General features: G+C 39.2%; 1 protein-coding gene across 6 annotated transcripts in view; it reads left to right on the plus strand.

The window, feature by feature from the left end:
- Nucleotides 1–17,495, plus strand: part of FGD6 (FYVE, RhoGEF and PH domain containing 6) — a 73,097-nt gene that overhangs the window by 17,868 nt on the left and 37,734 nt on the right. For all 6 annotated transcript variants that reach the window (XR_007890707.1, XR_007890705.1, XR_007890706.1 and 3 more), the window contains exons 3-5: nt 10,115–10,262; nt 13,742–13,809; nt 13,902–13,932. Coding sequence is in view for 3 of the 6 variants with exons in the window: in XM_051630675.1 (XP_051486635.1) it covers nt 10,115–10,262; nt 13,742–13,809; nt 13,902–13,932 (247 nt within the window). In the remaining 3 variants the exon portion in view is untranslated. The remainder of the gene's footprint in view (nt 1–10,114; nt 10,263–13,741; nt 13,810–13,901; nt 13,933–17,495) is intronic.

The raw sequence follows: 17,495 nt of genomic DNA on the forward strand, positions 1-17,495 counted from the left end.
GTGACAGAGGCAGGTGCTGCTGGGTGAACTCTGCCACTCTTCAGAAGGCTTAGTGGTTACTTCTGTCACCGTCTAGAAAATGACACCACGTTAACCTTGGTGCACATGCAGTCTGTATGCACTGGGAGGGCCGTCAACTCTGCTGTCCTTTGTTTTACACCGAAGAAGTGCTCACCACAGATGGCAAAAATGTCTTAACGGGGCTGTTCCCATCGATCCCCCTGGTACAATACAAGGATGTCCTCGTCCTTCCTCCTGGTGACGTTGCCTCATCTCAGCGTGTTGGCTCTTGCCTTCAGCTGAAGGGCAGCTTAGTGTGATGTGTGGGGGCCTGAAGTAAGCAAAGCTGCACATAAAGCCCTTTAGCAGTCTTTTTTAGCCTGCATCCTAACCCCCATGTTTATGGAAAACAGGAATTTGGGTGTCACACGCTTTCATAAATTAGACTCCGATGCTTTATCTTTTTATTTCCTCTTTTATTCCATGTTTGTTTTTTTCCTAATTTCTGCAATCTGCTTATGTATTTCCTTTTCCTTAAGATGGAGGAAGCTAAGTCAGAGTTGGATATTTGTTGCTGGATGCTGACTTTTCTCCCCCACCTCCAACATGTGTGCTCTGTCTCCAGCTGCCAACCACAGTGTAAATTGCAGGTTAACAAAATGTAGCTCCAGAAAGTATCTCAGATGTCAAATGTGACATGAGAATTGATGAAAGACCCATTTATGTGCTTGACAACAGCCTTTTCCTGTGGGTTATTTCTAGCATTGGCTCAGGAAATGTGTCTGCAAAGCTCCAAAGTTCTCTGGCTTGTATGGTGATATTTTAACTGCAGCAAGTTTTAGTGTAATTGTATATGTAACACAGTAAGATTTTTTGGGGCATAATATAAATGTCAGGAAGGAAAGCAATTGAAATATTAACTTAATTTTTTATTTAAATGCCAACAGCGATACTAATATGCCTCATATACCCAACATTTATATTGGATCCAGTCAAAGATGTTTTAACGAATAGACTTACAAAAGTATGTAGCTGTGTTGTAGCAGTAGACAAGATTTAGGCTAAGGAATGCACATTTTGTTTTAGATGCTAGAACCCAAGAATTTTCTTCTAAAAATATTAAGTTTACATAAATTTTAATTTTTCCTTAAAATATCTTTGTGCCTATGAAAAATTTCTCCACTCAAGCAGGAGTGGACATAGAGATTTTTTTTTGAAGATGCATGTAAATACATAAAAGGAGCTTTAAGCAAAAATGCAATTCTGATAGCTACAATCTGAGCCTTATGGCTTGGTGATTTCATCTGCACCCAGTTTAGCTGATTTTTATGTTTCAGTGGTGTTTTGTTTTTTTTTCCCAGTGGTGTTCCTGGGGATAGGATGTTTCACATTGATTTTGAGATGAGCTGAGAAGTTCAGAGAAAGTGTCTAAATCCCATTCTTCTAAACTGTGCTAAAGATTAGAGCAAGAGGGTGCACAAGTCCGGTCTTGCAAACTGGTCAATTATTCTTTACAGCTAGTGAGAGTTGATTTAAAAAAAATTATTTCAACCTCTGTTTTTCAGCAGACTACCCAGGAAGCTGCATCAGCTCCTGTGCGTGCAGGCAGTTGTATGCTTAACAGTTAAGTCACTCCATGTTTATGTTAAATCTCAGTCACTACTTTTTGAGTAGCCCGCTACTTAACTTTCCTTTGTCACCTTCTAGGTATCCAACCTGTAAAAAAGGGAGTGTGATAGTCTGTGCATTGTTTCTAAACTGAAATAGCAGCTTTTTAAAGACAGGTTTTACAGCCCTGCTTTTGGGGATGAGGTCACAAAAAAGCATAAAAATAATGATCAGTCAATAAAAAGGTACTTAGGCAGGGCATTGCATGAACTTTGATTTTAGGAGAGCTGAAGTGGTTGAACATTGGAACGTCATGGTAGCTCTGGGAAGGTAAAGTCAGTTTTGTTTGAAATAGCTATTAGTAAAATACATGTTTCTCACTTGGTCTAAGTTTTCCCTTTCCTATTTGATGCACTTGGTTTGAGATTTTTGTCACGTTTTTATTATAGTTTTATAGAAGTCTGCTCAGTGAGTGACTGGAAATTAAAGTGGTCTTTTTCTTCTGATCCTGCTGTTCTTTCCCAATAAACATTTTCCCACTAGGGTCTGTTTTGTGAATTGAGAGAAGTTAGAATAGCAGGTCCTGATTGTAAATGAGTGTTGTATTTTGGTGGTCTTGTTTCATATTGTTTGTTTTCATTTCCATGCCAGGAGTTTTTCCAAAAAGTCTTGGCTGTGAGCACTGTTGATGTGCAGCCCCTGCTATGAAGGAGGGCTGGAAATGAAAATTAATAAGGGCAGGCAGAAAGCTGTGAATTCTGCAAAGACCTTTCATTTTACTTACCCTGGGAGGCAGGTGATCCCCTACAGCTTTAGGTGGTGATGGGAAGAACTGATGCAGCAGCAACTCCTTTCCCAGTACAGGTCTCCAGGCAAGGGATTAAATCCATGGGTTTTGCTGCAGTATTTCACTTTCCAGTCCCAACGCTCAAGGCTGTCCCCTTGTTATCCTCTTGGATTATATTCTGCACTTTTGCTTGTTAGACCAGCACTGCTCAGGAGCTGAACAGGCCCACTGCGAGCACCTATTTTCTTAAAGACTTTTAAAACTGAGACCTCTTTTTTTTTTTTTATTTAGCTTTTCTTTGAGTCTGGAAACATCTGAAGCATGCGTGTGTGTTTATGTTGAACTTTCCAAGGAATGGAGGAATTGTCAACAAATGGTCTTGCTGAAGATCACTCCTGCGAGCATGGGAGGCTGCCTGTGGCGAGCGTGGGCCTTGGGCACCTCTGGCTGCTAGAGCTCGTGCTTTCAAATCACAGCTAAATATGGAGATAATCTGAGAGCTGTTTGCACCTTTTTTAAACTGTGCTTTTAAAAGTCACGCAACCAGAGTATGCACACAACTGTACCGATCATAATATGTGTGAAATGGAGTGACCAAGAGAGTGGATCACTTAAAAAAAAAAAAAAAGGCACAAAATTGATTAAGTGTGAAACAAACACAACAAAAGTCATGCTTTATTTTTTGCTTAGAATGCGATTCAGATTGATTCCTCTCTTCTTGTTGAGGAAAGAAAGAAGTGCTGACTTGGCCTGAGGATAACAAATGCTAAACTAAATGCTGCTGGATGCAAATGCTAGAATAGCTTAGTTCCAGCAAGTCAGGTGTTGCACTTAGCAACATGCTCAGCCAAGTATTGAAGGAGCTGCCAGTGGCATGATCTAACAGGCTACATGTGGTGGTAGCTCTCGGCAGTGTTTGTGATATCCTTGCCCAGAAAACCCAGGTGTGAGCAAGGAGTGCCAGAGGTAAAGACTGGGACAAAGAGGGTAGTTCTTGGTGTTCCTCTTGGCAGGAGCAAATTCCCGGCATTCCCACCTGGTCCCTCTCTGTAGCCCGCCCTTTGCTGGAAGGCAGCAGACAGCTTTCGAAGTACAAGTGGCTCTGAACCAAAATCCATTTTACATAGATTGTCTTGAGCTTCTCTTTTGACAGTGTATCATGATCATCAACAGTCCTGACTTCCTATAAAATACATAGATGCTTATGCGTGCATACATTGCATATGATATAACTTCAAATAATTGTTTGAATTCTTGAAATCTTAAAATTGAGGTTTGAAAAAGTAATGCGATATACACAAATAATTTTAAGTTGGAGTTGCTCAGCTGGATGCTGGTTATTTGTTTTCTAGCTGTGATTCTTGAGGAGTGTTTATGTTTGCAATTATACCTTAAAGTTGCTTAATGACCCCAGAGAGAATATAGCACAACAGTTATAAGTGATGCAAATGATAATGGATTCATTGGTGTAGTTTGTTTGCATCTTGTTTCGTGGTGCCTTTTTTTAACAGCTGTTATAGAGGTCTGTGTCATTCCTCAGCCATGTCACTTAGGGCAGGATGGTTCGCAAAAGGAACTAAGGAACCTCATGGGTGTGATCTGTTACAGGTGGCCTTAAAAACATAAAAGGGAGATCAAGATTAACTGCCAGTCATGTTCCTTAGCATCAGACCAATAAAAACTCCTGTTCTTTTGTTTTTAGTCCTAATAACATGTAGAACTTATTAAAATCATTGAGTTGTCACTGGAGAAGAACAAATGGCATAACTTAAATGATATCGTGTAAAATCCTGTTTGAGAGGACACCTTTGCTATCTCGCTCTCTTGCTGTGGAAAAAGCACCATTTTTGGCAGAGAAGTTGAAGCCCAAGCAGCTTGGCTGCAGTAAGGCAGCCAGTCTCCAGTGCTGGCAGCCAATCCAGCACTGCGAGAGCCACGGTGGCATCCATCAGCCTTTCTGACATTGTCCTTTACAGCCAGAGAGGAGAGACGTGATCTCAGCTTCAGCTCTTTCAGTGCATCTGTCATTAAACCAGAAAGGTGACTGATGCTGTAGGAATAACTCAGATAAGTAAGCCACCTGGTTCAGGCTGCATTTCATCCTCATTTACTGCTAAAGGGTCTGGGATGCCTGAAGGAGAAATGAAAAGTAGAGGGATGATGAGGGAGGGAAATTTTTAGCTATAATGGTAGACAGTCATCGTTGTGAAGAGAATCTGAAGTTTAAATGATGAGGTGAATGTGGTGGGTTAGGGTCCAGGTGCATCTGGAGTGATAGGAAGTTGATCTTCATGCTTTCCAGACTGGTTTGTGAGAGGAAATGTGCTGATGTGCTTCTTCAGGGTGGTCTTGTAGCTGAGGTATTGCAGCAAAATATAACTCAACCAAAAAGTGCATTAATTGATGTCGTTATTAATCTTGATGATCACTAATCCCCTCATATATTTTCTTAAGACTTCTATAGGAGCCCACTGGGGATCTTGGTTAGTAGTCATTATCATCTGTGCTTTGCTGAGTATGCTTGCTTTCTAGAATTGATTTATTTTTTTCCAAAAACCTGCAGTAAATAAATATTAAAGATATTGAACTGTCTTAAATAATAAGTATTAAATAAAAGCAGAAGGAAGTTCACTAAACAAAACCAAGCAGTTATTAACCAAGCAAAGTTTTCAGTTTTGTTTTGACTTTCCAAGAGCATCTTCTGATATCTTGAGCACCCAAATCAGATAACTGCTTCTTAATTTGTTTTGGTATCTTCTCTTGATTTCTATATTTACAGCCTTTCCTTACACCTCAGAGAAGAGTCTGAATTTAGATAGGACCTAACAGAAAAAATGCCACATCTGAAAAAGGGATGAACTGGCAATAGGAATTGTTACCTCTCTGGAGGAAAGTGAGATGAGAGCAGCTGTAAAAGATTGTGAAGTGCTATAACAATACAAAAAGGATTTGAGATTAAATGTTGTAGTAGGGTACACTTGTTGGCTCTCTGGTATTTTGGTGTGTATTTTTTTAGTTGAGTAGGAGATTGACATTGTGTAACTTCACCTGTATGTTGAAGGCTTTCTTAAAAAAAAAAACAAACTAAAGCACCCACAAAAACCCTGCAGTGAAATACTGGAGGAAGAGACAGAAGTATGACAAAGATGCTGAGAGACACCTAGAAAAAGCAGGGTAGACTGGACACCCCTTTTAACATAACAAAAGGATGTTAAAAGAAGAATTTGGCAGTGTTATATGCCAGGTTCTGTTCATTCAGCATTCCTGTGTATTTTTTATTACTTACTACAAGTAGAAGAAGCATCTAAAAATAATGAAGATCACAAGGAAGTATGTGAAAAGCAACAGTGTGGATGAATCTTTCAACAAACGTTTTAAAGTTGCGGGAACTTGCTTTTTAGTAGTTATAGCGATGCTAACATTTGAGGTAATTCTTATATACCATACAGTACTTACTGTTGGGGCTTCCCCTGGCTGAGAATCTCTCTCAATCATCTCAGTCAAGCTTAAAATACTAAGAGCCGCCTAATTTAATGGGGAACTGAGAATGAAATGTTAATTGTGACTTCAGGCTATAGTGTCCTATGCATTGTCTAAGTCAACAGTGCCTGAAAGTGAAGCCTCAGGGTTATTTGAAGCATCTAAAATAATACAAATAAGCTAGTCTGAACTAGTGTTGGTCGTCTTTTGAAGACAATAAGAGGTTTTTGTGCTGATTTGGGTTTATTTTTCTGGTGTTTAATAGCTTGATAATGGCTCTTAAGTTTTGACAGTTTATCTTGCTTCACATCTGGCTAGGACTGGCATGTTTTGTTTCATTACTGTTTTACTATTGCATTACGAAAATGCAGCATAATCTATATGCTTCATCCCATAAACTGCACGTTCTGAGGCAAACTAATGATCCCTTAGTTTTATGTGTCAAATAAAAAAGCCCCACATCTATATTTAGGTAACTTGCTCACAAGATAAGGCAAGTTAGTCTTAGTCAGTGGGCAGCATGCTGAGTTGGCAGTGATGATGTTTCACATGACTGATAATGCAGAAGTTTCTCTTGGTAGTGCTGTGGGTAGGACAAAGAATCGTGATGAAGAGGGAACAAGATATAGATAGTTCACAGAATCCCCAAAATACCTATCAGAAGAGTTGCTTAAAAATAACAGCTACTGCATGCCTATGTATTTTGGAAAAGGAGAATTGATACGTGGTAGAAAAGATTATTTTTATTTAGAGGTTTACTACTATTTCCAAACTTGTTTAAAGGCTCCACGGAATTTCACTTTGACTGGAGATAACTTTAAGAGAACTATATATACACTTATGTTCTAGATTACTTCAGAGGTAAAAGTACAGAAAGAATTATCAGTAAATACAAAACTGCTTTCTGTTTCGGCAGAAGAGCCACAGTGTTTATGATGGAAGGTTAAGGTGTAAGGTACGATAATGGCAGACCAGCACAGTGACTTTGTCACCATCCTCTGAAGCAGAGGACACAACTGCAGATACCAGCTAGGAGTTCATCTGCCCATGGCTATAGTATGACATCTTATCCCTGAAGCAGCAGCTTGTTTGACTCTGGAAAAGTGGCTGGGTGTGAAATGACTTTTGGTATTGGTCAGCTAATAATCCACTGCATTTTTTCTTTATAAACCAAAGGAAGAAGAAAAAAATTAAACCACAAGAAAAAACCCTCAACAAAATGTGGAAAGGGTGGAAAAACCTGAGGGCTCTGTTAGTCTGTGAGCTGAGCAAATACAGGGTAAAGTCATACAGGCATTACTGTGTAATCCCTGAGATGCTTTTACTAGTGAGGCAGATATTGCAGACAAGACTTGGTAGCTTGGTTCTCTCAGCTCTCATAGCTTCCATTACAGGAATAGCAGGTGCATATGCACCACAGAGGCAAGAAGAGGAGCTTGCTGCTTAAAGGTTTTTGTGATTCCGAGGAAGAAAAAAAAAAGTATACTTTGAATGGCTGTCAACTGTGAACACTTGCTAAACATCCTAGATCACCAGTAGGTAATTATTAAAAAGTTTTAGTAGGTTTTTTGCTGATTAATCTTTCATTTAGAAATTGTTTGCCCAACACAGGCCAGCTAGTTGGATCTTCATCATTCAGTAGTGATGGGGTTTATGTTTGTGCAAGCAGAATACAGCCTCAGCTAGAAATATGCTTGTCTCTGACTTAAAAAATGGCAGGTTTTCTGAAACTTGAAATGTTGGCACTGTTGCCCTGAAAAGTTTAAATGGAAAATGATAGCAAAACGTGGGAGTGGGTTTCCTGTGGAATTTACTCAGGCAAAAGAACCATGATTTCACAAGTGCAAAAATAATGTTTTCTTAATGGGAAGGAATTTTAGTTAAAGGAAATCAAAGCAGCAATTAAAACAAATATTAAGTATAGGGAAAAGGGCAATGAAATGTCCATCAACAAAGTAAAATTTAATAGTTAAAGGACTAAAAAGTGAATTCCAGTTTGGTTGGAGATAAAGCAGATAATACAAATAAAAATAAAGCAAACAATTGCAACAGGAAAAAAAATATCCCAGATCAGATGTAGATTCAATGACAGATATGGATGGTAGAACTGAGTAATATAGTAAAGGAAGGAACTGCAGTAGTTGTATGTCTGTTGCAGGCTTTGAGTAAAGCATGAGGATATATCAAACTCACATAATGCTACAGATGTAATACATATGTTTGTAATCTATAAAATAAAAGGATATGAGATGGCATCTGCTAAAATAAACATTTCCAGGCCAACAGGTCATTTGACTGTGAGTTAGACAGGCTAGACAAGGAGTTTTGAGTTGCTGAAGTTAACAAGTAACTGCAGAAGTCTTAGCATCCTGCTAGTGCAGTTCCAGGGGAAGCTCCAGTGAAAAGCCACTTCCTTAAGCTCGTGCAGACTCCATGGGAACCATCCCTGGCATACTCCATGCACTGTTGTCCTCAGTGGCCCTCTCTCTAGTGACCGCTCTCTTCCCATGTGAAGCTGATAATTTCCAAACTGAAGTAACTGGGTGTCTCTCAGCACCCTGGGTGCTGCCCACTTGGCTCAGGGTCTCATTTGATCTCAATGATCAGCTTGCAGACTCCTTCCCCCCCCCCGCACTATTCTGTTCTGGGAGACAGTAACTGCTTGGGTGTTTCCTGAGTCCTTCCTGTGTTGTCTTAATAGAACCAAGCTATTTTAATCTTTTCTATGTCTTCGTGGCTGACCAAAGCCTCTCTTCAGGCTGACTTATCTTTTCTTCATCTCTGAATATATTTCTGTTTGTGTGGTTGTTTGTTTTTTATTTTAACTCTGCCTTGAGCATTGAATAATCAACACCTTGCTGTGGCTGCTAGAGCATCCCCACACAGCTGGTGTTCCTTACTTCTGCTCTTCAGGTTACTGGGATCCAGGCTGACAGGTTTTCTTTCAGGTAACTATCACGTTTGGAGGTGGTGAGTCTGAAGAGTTGCCCTCCATCTTTGTTTTCTTACAGTTCAAAGGCAGGAAAAGAAAAGATCAGTGGTAGCCACCCCTTGCATAGGGAGGCAGAGGGCAGCTGTATGAAGAAGTGTGTAGCCCTGACATGTTGGCTGCATAAGATTAGGTGTTGATCAGCACAGTGAGACTTCTGCTGGCTGCAACAGCTTGGGGACAAGGGCTTCTGGATTTCTTTTTTTTGTTTGTATGTTAGCTAATTACTTTTGGCTCATGTCACAGTAATGTGATATGCCAGCTGTGGCATTCCAGCATCTTTTTGCAGGCATCGAACACACATTATGTGACTTAAGCCCAGTTTTAGTGTAATTGGTGATTATCAGATATTTTTAAGGAAAAAAAGTAGGGGCCCAGGGTTTGGCTGTGTTTCTATGTAACTTTACCAAAACATCAGCGTCTATTTCCTCTAGTCTCTGTTTTCTTCTTTATCTTTCTCTACCCCCTTTTTTATTTTCTTCTAGGATTGCATTTGTTGTCAAGGATAGGTAGAGGAAAAGGCTGTGTGCCTGTCTTGTGCAATTTCTGTATTGCAAATAAGTCTGAAGCTAATGAAGAGAGACCTCTCTAATCATTGTACAGCAGCAGAACAAAGTTTTATTTTATAGGCTTGACAGCTACCTGGGAGGTGTGTATCTCTGGGGGATGGGAGTTGTTAATCACAAAAGGTTCTGCTTTCTTGTTCTTAAGGAGAATTATTGGACAACACAGTTACAATATTGCCATCCCTGACACAGTTGTTTAGGCTATGCACTGAGAAACAACCCTATATATACACACATGGAGCTAAAATTTCAGACAAAGCACCAGTGTGAATATCCTATCTGGAACAAATCCTGATGGTATGAGGTAGTGGAGAGCAACATGGCTTATCCTTCTGGCACACAGTACAAATGTCACACTATACATTCACGTATCAATAAGGGAATGGATTTATCACACTTTGATGTCAGGCAAACTCTGATGGACAAGAATAACATAAATACTGCCAAGGGACTGTGGATTTTGCTTCCTGTCCGCAAGCATTGTATCAATACCAGCATAGATAGAACACTGAAGAGTCATGAATCTACTGTGGAAAAGCAGTCATTGTCATCATTTTCAGATTGCCCACTACTGCTTTCAGTGTTTCTGATGCCCCACAATAAATGGTCTACTTGGCAAAACAGAGAGCTCTTTACATAAATAAAGTATGATACGTTTATTTACTATGCATATTTTAATTTTAGGTCCTTAGAAGAACACCGTGACCATCCTAATGTGGTAATGGGAGATCTTCAGTCAGATGAAGAAGATATCATGAACAGTTCTGATGAAGATGATGACACAAATTCTGATTCCAGCAAAGGGGAGCCTGATCCTCAAGATGATAAACAGGTTTGTTTTTTTTCTTCTGGAGCTTTTTCTCACTCTTGCACTATTTTGTAAGCAGTAAACTAAAAGGCATTGAGTCAATATAACTTTATGTATTTATTTTCATCATTCTTATTGATTAGTTGTTGTTTTTTTTCCTAAAAATTTCAATTTCATATGTGCACATTAGCCTGATATGGAGAGGTCCAGTTTAGAAATATCCCACTAGAAGGTATGTGTTGCTTGGCATATTTGTTGTGGACCTTTCACTGAGTTGTGGAGCCATAGACCTGCCTACTGTGCCTCTCTAATAGAGCTACATGCACAGATATATGTTTAAAGATCTTCACTTTTGAGACTTGTAAATACCTTTTAACAAGGCTTTCTATGCCTTACAGATGCTAGAGGGCAGAGTGTACTATTGTGCACTGATCATTTAAAAATCAACCTTCGATATGTCAGCCTTGGTGAAGCCCAAGGAAAGGTGCCAGGAAAAGGCTACGAGGTCTAAAAAGTTCCTTCTGAAAAATCTCTCGGAACCTGTGGTTTTGCCTGGATGGTCGTATTTCAGGGGTCTTGGCCATGCAGCAAAGGCTGTGTCCCAGTAACCATTCCTATGCAGGCAGCTTTCTTGCATGTTTTGCATACTAACTACACCAGCCAAATCACTGCTTGGTGCACAGGGGACAGATGACTGAACCAGTTTTTTATTCTTCCCCTCCAATGGTATGAAACACAAAGACTCAACCTGCCTTTCAGTATTTAAGTTCCTTAACTCACTCCACTGGAGCTGGGGAGACTATTGGTGTGTGCAAGGGACCTGTCACTATAGGATTGCAGAGCCACCTCTCTGGCCCTTGGAGGAGAGTAAGCCATGCTTGACCGTTGTGGTTGAGATCTGACCTTCTGCTAGCTTCTGTGAGTGCCAGCTTGAAATTATTTCACCTATTTTAACCTTATTTCCTCTTCAAATGAGGAGCAGTAAGACAGTGCTAACTGCTTAGAATGATATTAAGTTCTGGGGATTGTATCCCTCTCCTTGGGGAAATCCACTTCCTTACTTCTCAGTCCTAGATGCCCTGACACAAGCCTGCCCCATACGTCAGTGCCTCATCTTGGCACTGGTCCTGGTAGCTCTGTTTCCTTTGATAGTAGTTATATTTGCTTCCTTTCCTTTAAAATGAATAATAATTAAAAAAAAAAAAAAAACCCAAACAAACAAAACCGAAGAAACCAAACAAACACAACAAAGTGACTTTTTAGTGGTGGAGGAGAAGACTTGATGATGATGTATGGGACCCAAATGTCATTTAACCAAATTTGAGAGGAATAAATCTGGAGAAGGAAAGAGAGTTTGAGGGAAGAGCTTGTTCCTGTTAAATTATGCAGGACTGTACCCGTACAGAGGCTAACTTACCTTGAATGTCTTAGAAATGCCCTTAATCTTTCATGAGAGAGTTTTACAGGAACGTGTCCCTGTTAGGAGGCTCCTTGGGCAGGTTTCAGGGTGTAATTCAGCACTTGCTGTGCAGCATCAGCTGGTCAGTTTGCTTCAGCCGCCTGCGGCACGTGTGGCCGGCAGCTGGGGATTAACAACCAACTTCCTAAGACGGGGAGCAGCTGCAGGGAAGAATGAAGCAGGCTCTGCCTCGGTCATCAGCTGGGCTTGTTTTTATTTTTCCTTACCACCAGCATCTGGCTGTCTTGATGCTTTGCATCCATTTGGGGAGTTAGAAGGTTTCTTCCCAATGCCCTGTGTGAAGAGCCCAATTTGTATCCCATTGGATCTCCCATTACAGATTCTCTGAGGCCCTGAGTATCTCTGGCTGAGAAAATGCCAAGTGACCTTTTTGGTGCCAGCTGGTGAAGAGAATCTGAAGTGCTATGTGAAAAGTCTTTAAAATGGGGCTGAAAACAGATTCTGATATTTAGTTCTGTAATTGTTTAGCAGTAGCATCTTGGTCTCAAAATACTCATTTTCATCTCATTTGCAACCATCACATCTACAGTGATGGCAGATACCTTGCTCTGCATAATTGAGTTGCTTGTGAATTCAGTCTTGCAGACAGTGTGTCAGCTGTGCTTTCTAAAAAGGAACAGAGGCCTGACGATGGGTGTTATTTTATCACCTGAATCCAAATGACCCTCACTGGGTGGATCAAAGTGTTTATTTAAAATCAGTTACATTTTTAGAAGTAAAATTCCAGCTCTATGTGGAAGTAACTATATTATATAAAATAAATAATGTATTTTGCATATATTTCCTGCAACACCAAATTATCAAATGTAGAAAAATAATTTTATTTTAGTAATTTGGCACTGTGCCAATTAAAATTTAAAAAAATTCACTTTATTTTTAATATAGCAATACCATTAAAACCAACCTATGAATCTATTCGGTTCCATGGTATGATTTCTAGCACTTGAGACTTGTTTATAGGGTTGGAAAACACCTGAGCTCCAGTTGAATCTTGCAACATAAGTGGTTATGAACCAAAGGTTCATATATGCAATGCCACCAATATCTGCTTTTCTGGAGAAATTGTTCAATGCTTTTATTATGCTACTGTACTAAAGACAGTCTCCTCGGGACTTCCATCCCATGCATTGTATATCCTCTGATGTTTTAGTGCTCCTCATCCACACTCTTTCTTTGCAGCCCATTGAAACAAAAGCCTGAATATCTAATAGATGTGGTGGCAGCTGGCAGGAGAGCAGCATATGGCAAACCTTGAGAGCTGTTACGGAGGAAGGTGTTTTATCTGAGGGAAATTATACACGGGAGTTACACTCCATAGAATACATACCCCCTTTTGCTTTGCTATACCTGTTCCTTATAACTGATGTTGGACAGTAGCATTGATTTTTTTGGCAGCCAAATGTGTGGACGTAAAAAACATCACAATCTCCTCAGTGTTTCAGGGTGATAACAAGGCTCACACGTCTACAGCTTTGCAGTACAGCTGCTATTTTTTTCAGCAACTCCTTTAGTAGATGGTCAGAAGCTGACTTTTCAGTGTAGTATTTTTCTCCTTTCATTTTCTTTTTTTCAGTAAAGAAAAATGTGTATTTCTTTTAAGGTGTTCCTGAAACCCATTTGAGTATACTGCAAACACTACTGCTGTATTAATGAGAAAAAAAATGAAATAATACAGAAATACTATCTGTACTTTACTACTTTTGCTAAACAATAATTGTTGCTTTCTCGGGCTTGCTTCATTATGGGCTTCAGTGCTTCCTGTAATAATTAAAATACAAAGGCTGATAGTGTTATAAAAAACTACTCTTAGCTAATATTATTTCAGGCTACAAGCTAAATTGATTTTCTTACAGATCCTGAAAAGCTGGAAGATTTCAAAGCCTAGAGATTTCAAAGCACTGTACGACATTTTATTAGACATAACTATTGAATAATTACCATGGATTTGAGGAGCTACTTGCTGGAAATTATCTTTACAAGAGTTTTAGTAGGTGTATAGTATAACATCTAATTTTGTTTGCAGAGTAAGGCAGCTGGAAAGAAAACAAAGGTTTACCACATTGCCAAGGAGATCATGAGCTCAGAGAAAGTGTAAGTATCAATGCTAAACTGAACAGCTACTCAAATTATTTTAATTGGGGAATTAAAATGTAATTATTTGCTTTTTCTTGCTTTTCTGATAGGTTTGTGGATGTGTTAAAGCTCTTACACATTGTAAGTACTCAAAAAAAAGAAGTTTCCTCTTCTGTTTGTTTAATCTGTTAAAGTTCTTTGTTTAAGCTTTATTGTAGTGAATGCTGCTGTGTCTGCATATTCAGAATATAAAAATTAATTAAGCAGAACTTTAAAGTTTCAGATTTTATATAATTAATTAATATTTTGGTGGTTACTTCTGCATCTCCTTAATTAATGTATGCAGTCTTCCAGCTGTGTGGGTGTATTGCTTGATTATTGAAAATGGAATATATATCCATTTATGTTAATCAGCGTAGTATTTATAAGCCAGCATGTAAGATAGCACCCAAAATAAAATTCTCGGTTAGAATAACTTTTGAAGTAGCTGGAGGAGGCAGAAACAATTTACATTTAGGAATGGTACATAAAGATACACATTCTGTAGGTAATCCAACTAATTAGCTCTAATGGTGCATCATCACCATGGCAGCCTATTTTTATGGGCTGCAGTTCTGGGACAGATGCTTGCTTTCTGCTATCAGCTGTGATTGCAGTACGTGTGATGTGTTGTCCCAGCAAGGTTTAAGTATTTAATCCTTGCTTAGACAGACCAGTCATCTGTTAAATATGCTGTGTTGAAGGTGATAATAGCAAATTAATGAAGAATTTAGCTTTCTCTAGCTTTGTTTGATATGTTTTCTGTCGACTTCTAAGTGATATGTGTTTGTACCATTTATTAAGTGCTTTTTTAGCAATTTTTTTTTTCCTTGGGCAAAAGAAGTGGTTATATTGCAAACAGATGTGTTGGTTTATCTTGGTCTCTTGAGAGTGTGTTCTGTGAAACTGGGAACAAAGGCTCTAATATCTAATAGATGGATGTATATAGTCCTGCAATATGGAGATCTTACAAAAAACTTACCACACCACTTTCTGATTCCTCTGTTGCCTTCCATTTTAGTAATTGATTTCCTGATTCTGTTCGAGCTTGGTTTTAAAAAGCTGGGTCAGGCAGTTGCAGCCAATGTATAATTTATATTCAACGTGGTTTCTAGTACAGAACTCAAGCTTCAATACTTATTGAGGAAATAGTCTTAATGAGCATAGGCAAACTTAAAGCCGTATGATTTTTAATTATAATATTTTTCAGGCATATAACTGATGTCTTAAAGATGTTTTTTCTCTTCAGTGTAGCAGTTCTTTAGGTAAGATGCATTACTGGAAGTACTGGTCATCGGTGAGGAGGATGCAGGCAACCAGATTAAGAATGTGGGAGAGGGAAAATAGTAGGGAGTTTAGGAAGTTTCTGGGGTAAACCTAAGGTTGTTCTCACGGTGTAAATGTGCACGTTGTAGGATGAGCTTTGCTTTGTTTTAATGGAGAACTCACAGCTCTATTCATGACAGTATGCTAGATTCTAGCTGCCAAATACAAACCCTTAAAAATGTTTTTGTTGGCTAGCAATAACAATTGACATGTGTTCAGCTTGGCCTAACAGAGAGGATGTTAGGCTTGGAGTCAAGGAAATGATTTGTCCTCAACTTCTCTGTTGGCCTGCAGCGTGAACTGTGGTGAGTGTCCTTGTCAGAGTGGGCACCAGTTTTGAGGCTCTGTGTGTGTGTGCATTCTTCACTAAATAAAAATTGCCATATCTGATCATGGTTGCAGAAACACATTTTTTTTATTTCCACAGAGTGCTATCCTGGAGAATTCGCAAATGTTTATCACAGACATTATTAAATCTGTTTATTTCATAATATATTTCTTATGGATAATATTTAAACATTGATGAAACATCCTTTTAATTTCACATGCACTGTGAACTGCTTTGGCTTACTGGCTTCAGTGTCACATTACTGTCAGCAAAGCAATCTCTGACAGATTTTTTGAATTAAAACAGTTTCTCCCCAGGCTGGGCTGTTCTACGCATAGTAAAGATTCGGCTGGTCAGGTGAGGCTCCATTACACCTTCTGAACTCTTTATCAGTGGTTTTCCAAAGAGTAAATGCCCGTTAATGAAGCTCAGGGCTCTTAATACAGCCCAGGAACTGGACTATGGATGTAAGGAAAAGGTTTTTAATTGCTTCATGCATTTGAAGTGGAGTGTAGAGCAGTTGAGAAGGTGGGAGTGTCATTGCTAGCTCATTACAAGTACCACTGAATTTTTTGTTAGAATTTTCTTATTTTGCATTGACAAAGTCTAGTTAGTTAGAGCAACTGTTCCAAGATACTAAGGTGTCTGCCTGTTGGGACACTGTCACACTTTTTAAGTACACATGGCTGCTTCTGTTGAAGACAGACGACCGAAATTATCTAGAAAATTATAAACACTTGGGGACACTTCTGTAATACAAAATAAGCTGATCATAACAGAGATGAGGGACTTCACTGGCTCTGCACACTGTCTCTGAAACACTCTGGTTGAATGGCATTGCTTGAATGAGGAATCAGACATGAGTTGTAATCTTGAGTTCTCTGAATTTCTGTTAACTATTGTAATACTCTTTTAGAGATTCCAGTAAAATGCTGTCAGAAACTCCTGCAAACAAAGAGGCTTAATTCAGACCAACTTATCTATATGTATCTTTGTGAGATGGTTCATCTAAACCAAGGGTTTAGAATATGTGAGAAGTGCTATTTCTTCCCTGAGGGCACTTGCAAGACAAAAAGGAGCCATGAACTGGATGTAAAACACAAGTAAGTTTGTCACTGCTATGTGAGGTGCTGTGTGCTAAAAAAACACCTGGCATTCCTGAAAAAGGAGCAAGGCAGGATTGTGCCATTTGTACTCTTTTGTTGTGGCATTCTATGGAAATGGTTTGATTTGCACAAATGAGAGGACTTCAGCAGCTGTTGCTTTAAGGCCGAGCTGCCTGGCTTCTCTGCTATCCTTTTTTGTTCCTAATTTTGTTCATTTGCTAAAACCCACCACTCTTTTGGTTCTGCCATCCTTTTTTATTTAATATTCCCCCTCCTGTCAAGGTGTGGGCAGTGAGGCTTCTAGTCCAGTGAAGCAACATGCGTTTTTTGGGATAGCTCCTTCCACTGCAGGGCTTAGTGTGTAACTTCGTGCTGTGTGAGTGAAGAAAACCTTAGGCTTGCAGGCTTTTGCCTGGGCCTGTAGGTCTGTACTTCTGACTTACACCTCAGTTCTGTCCTTATTAGGACTCTGAGAGCAAGTAGGAGGTTGTCAGGAGGCACCTGTAACTTTTCTGCAGCCATGAGATCAGCCTCTTACTGGACAAAGCAGATAAGAAGTCATGCTGCCTTTTTTTTTTTTTCCCCTATTGTGTATCTTTCCAGAGGCACTTAGAAGAGTGGGAAGTTCTGTTTAAATGTTTCAATTTTCAGAAAACACTTGCAAAATTATATCTATATATAAACTATATATGGTAAATGTAAGACTTTTTATATATTTTAGTCAAATGTTATGAAAAAGAATTCATAGTAGATTTGGAAAAAGACTGTAGTGGGCACTGAATAATAAAATAACTATGGGTTTTGGAGCAAAGGAAGTCCTGACCTCTGGTCCTGGCATAAAATTGATGATCTACTACTGTTTGGCTGTGAAAAGTTCTCTCAACTTCCAAGTCCTTTTTCTCCAA

This window comes from Apus apus, chromosome 1, assembly GCF_020740795.1.
Source record: "Apus apus isolate bApuApu2 chromosome 1, bApuApu2.pri.cur, whole genome shotgun sequence".
NCBI classification, from domain to species: Eukaryota; Metazoa; Chordata; class Aves; order Apodiformes; family Apodidae; genus Apus; species Apus apus.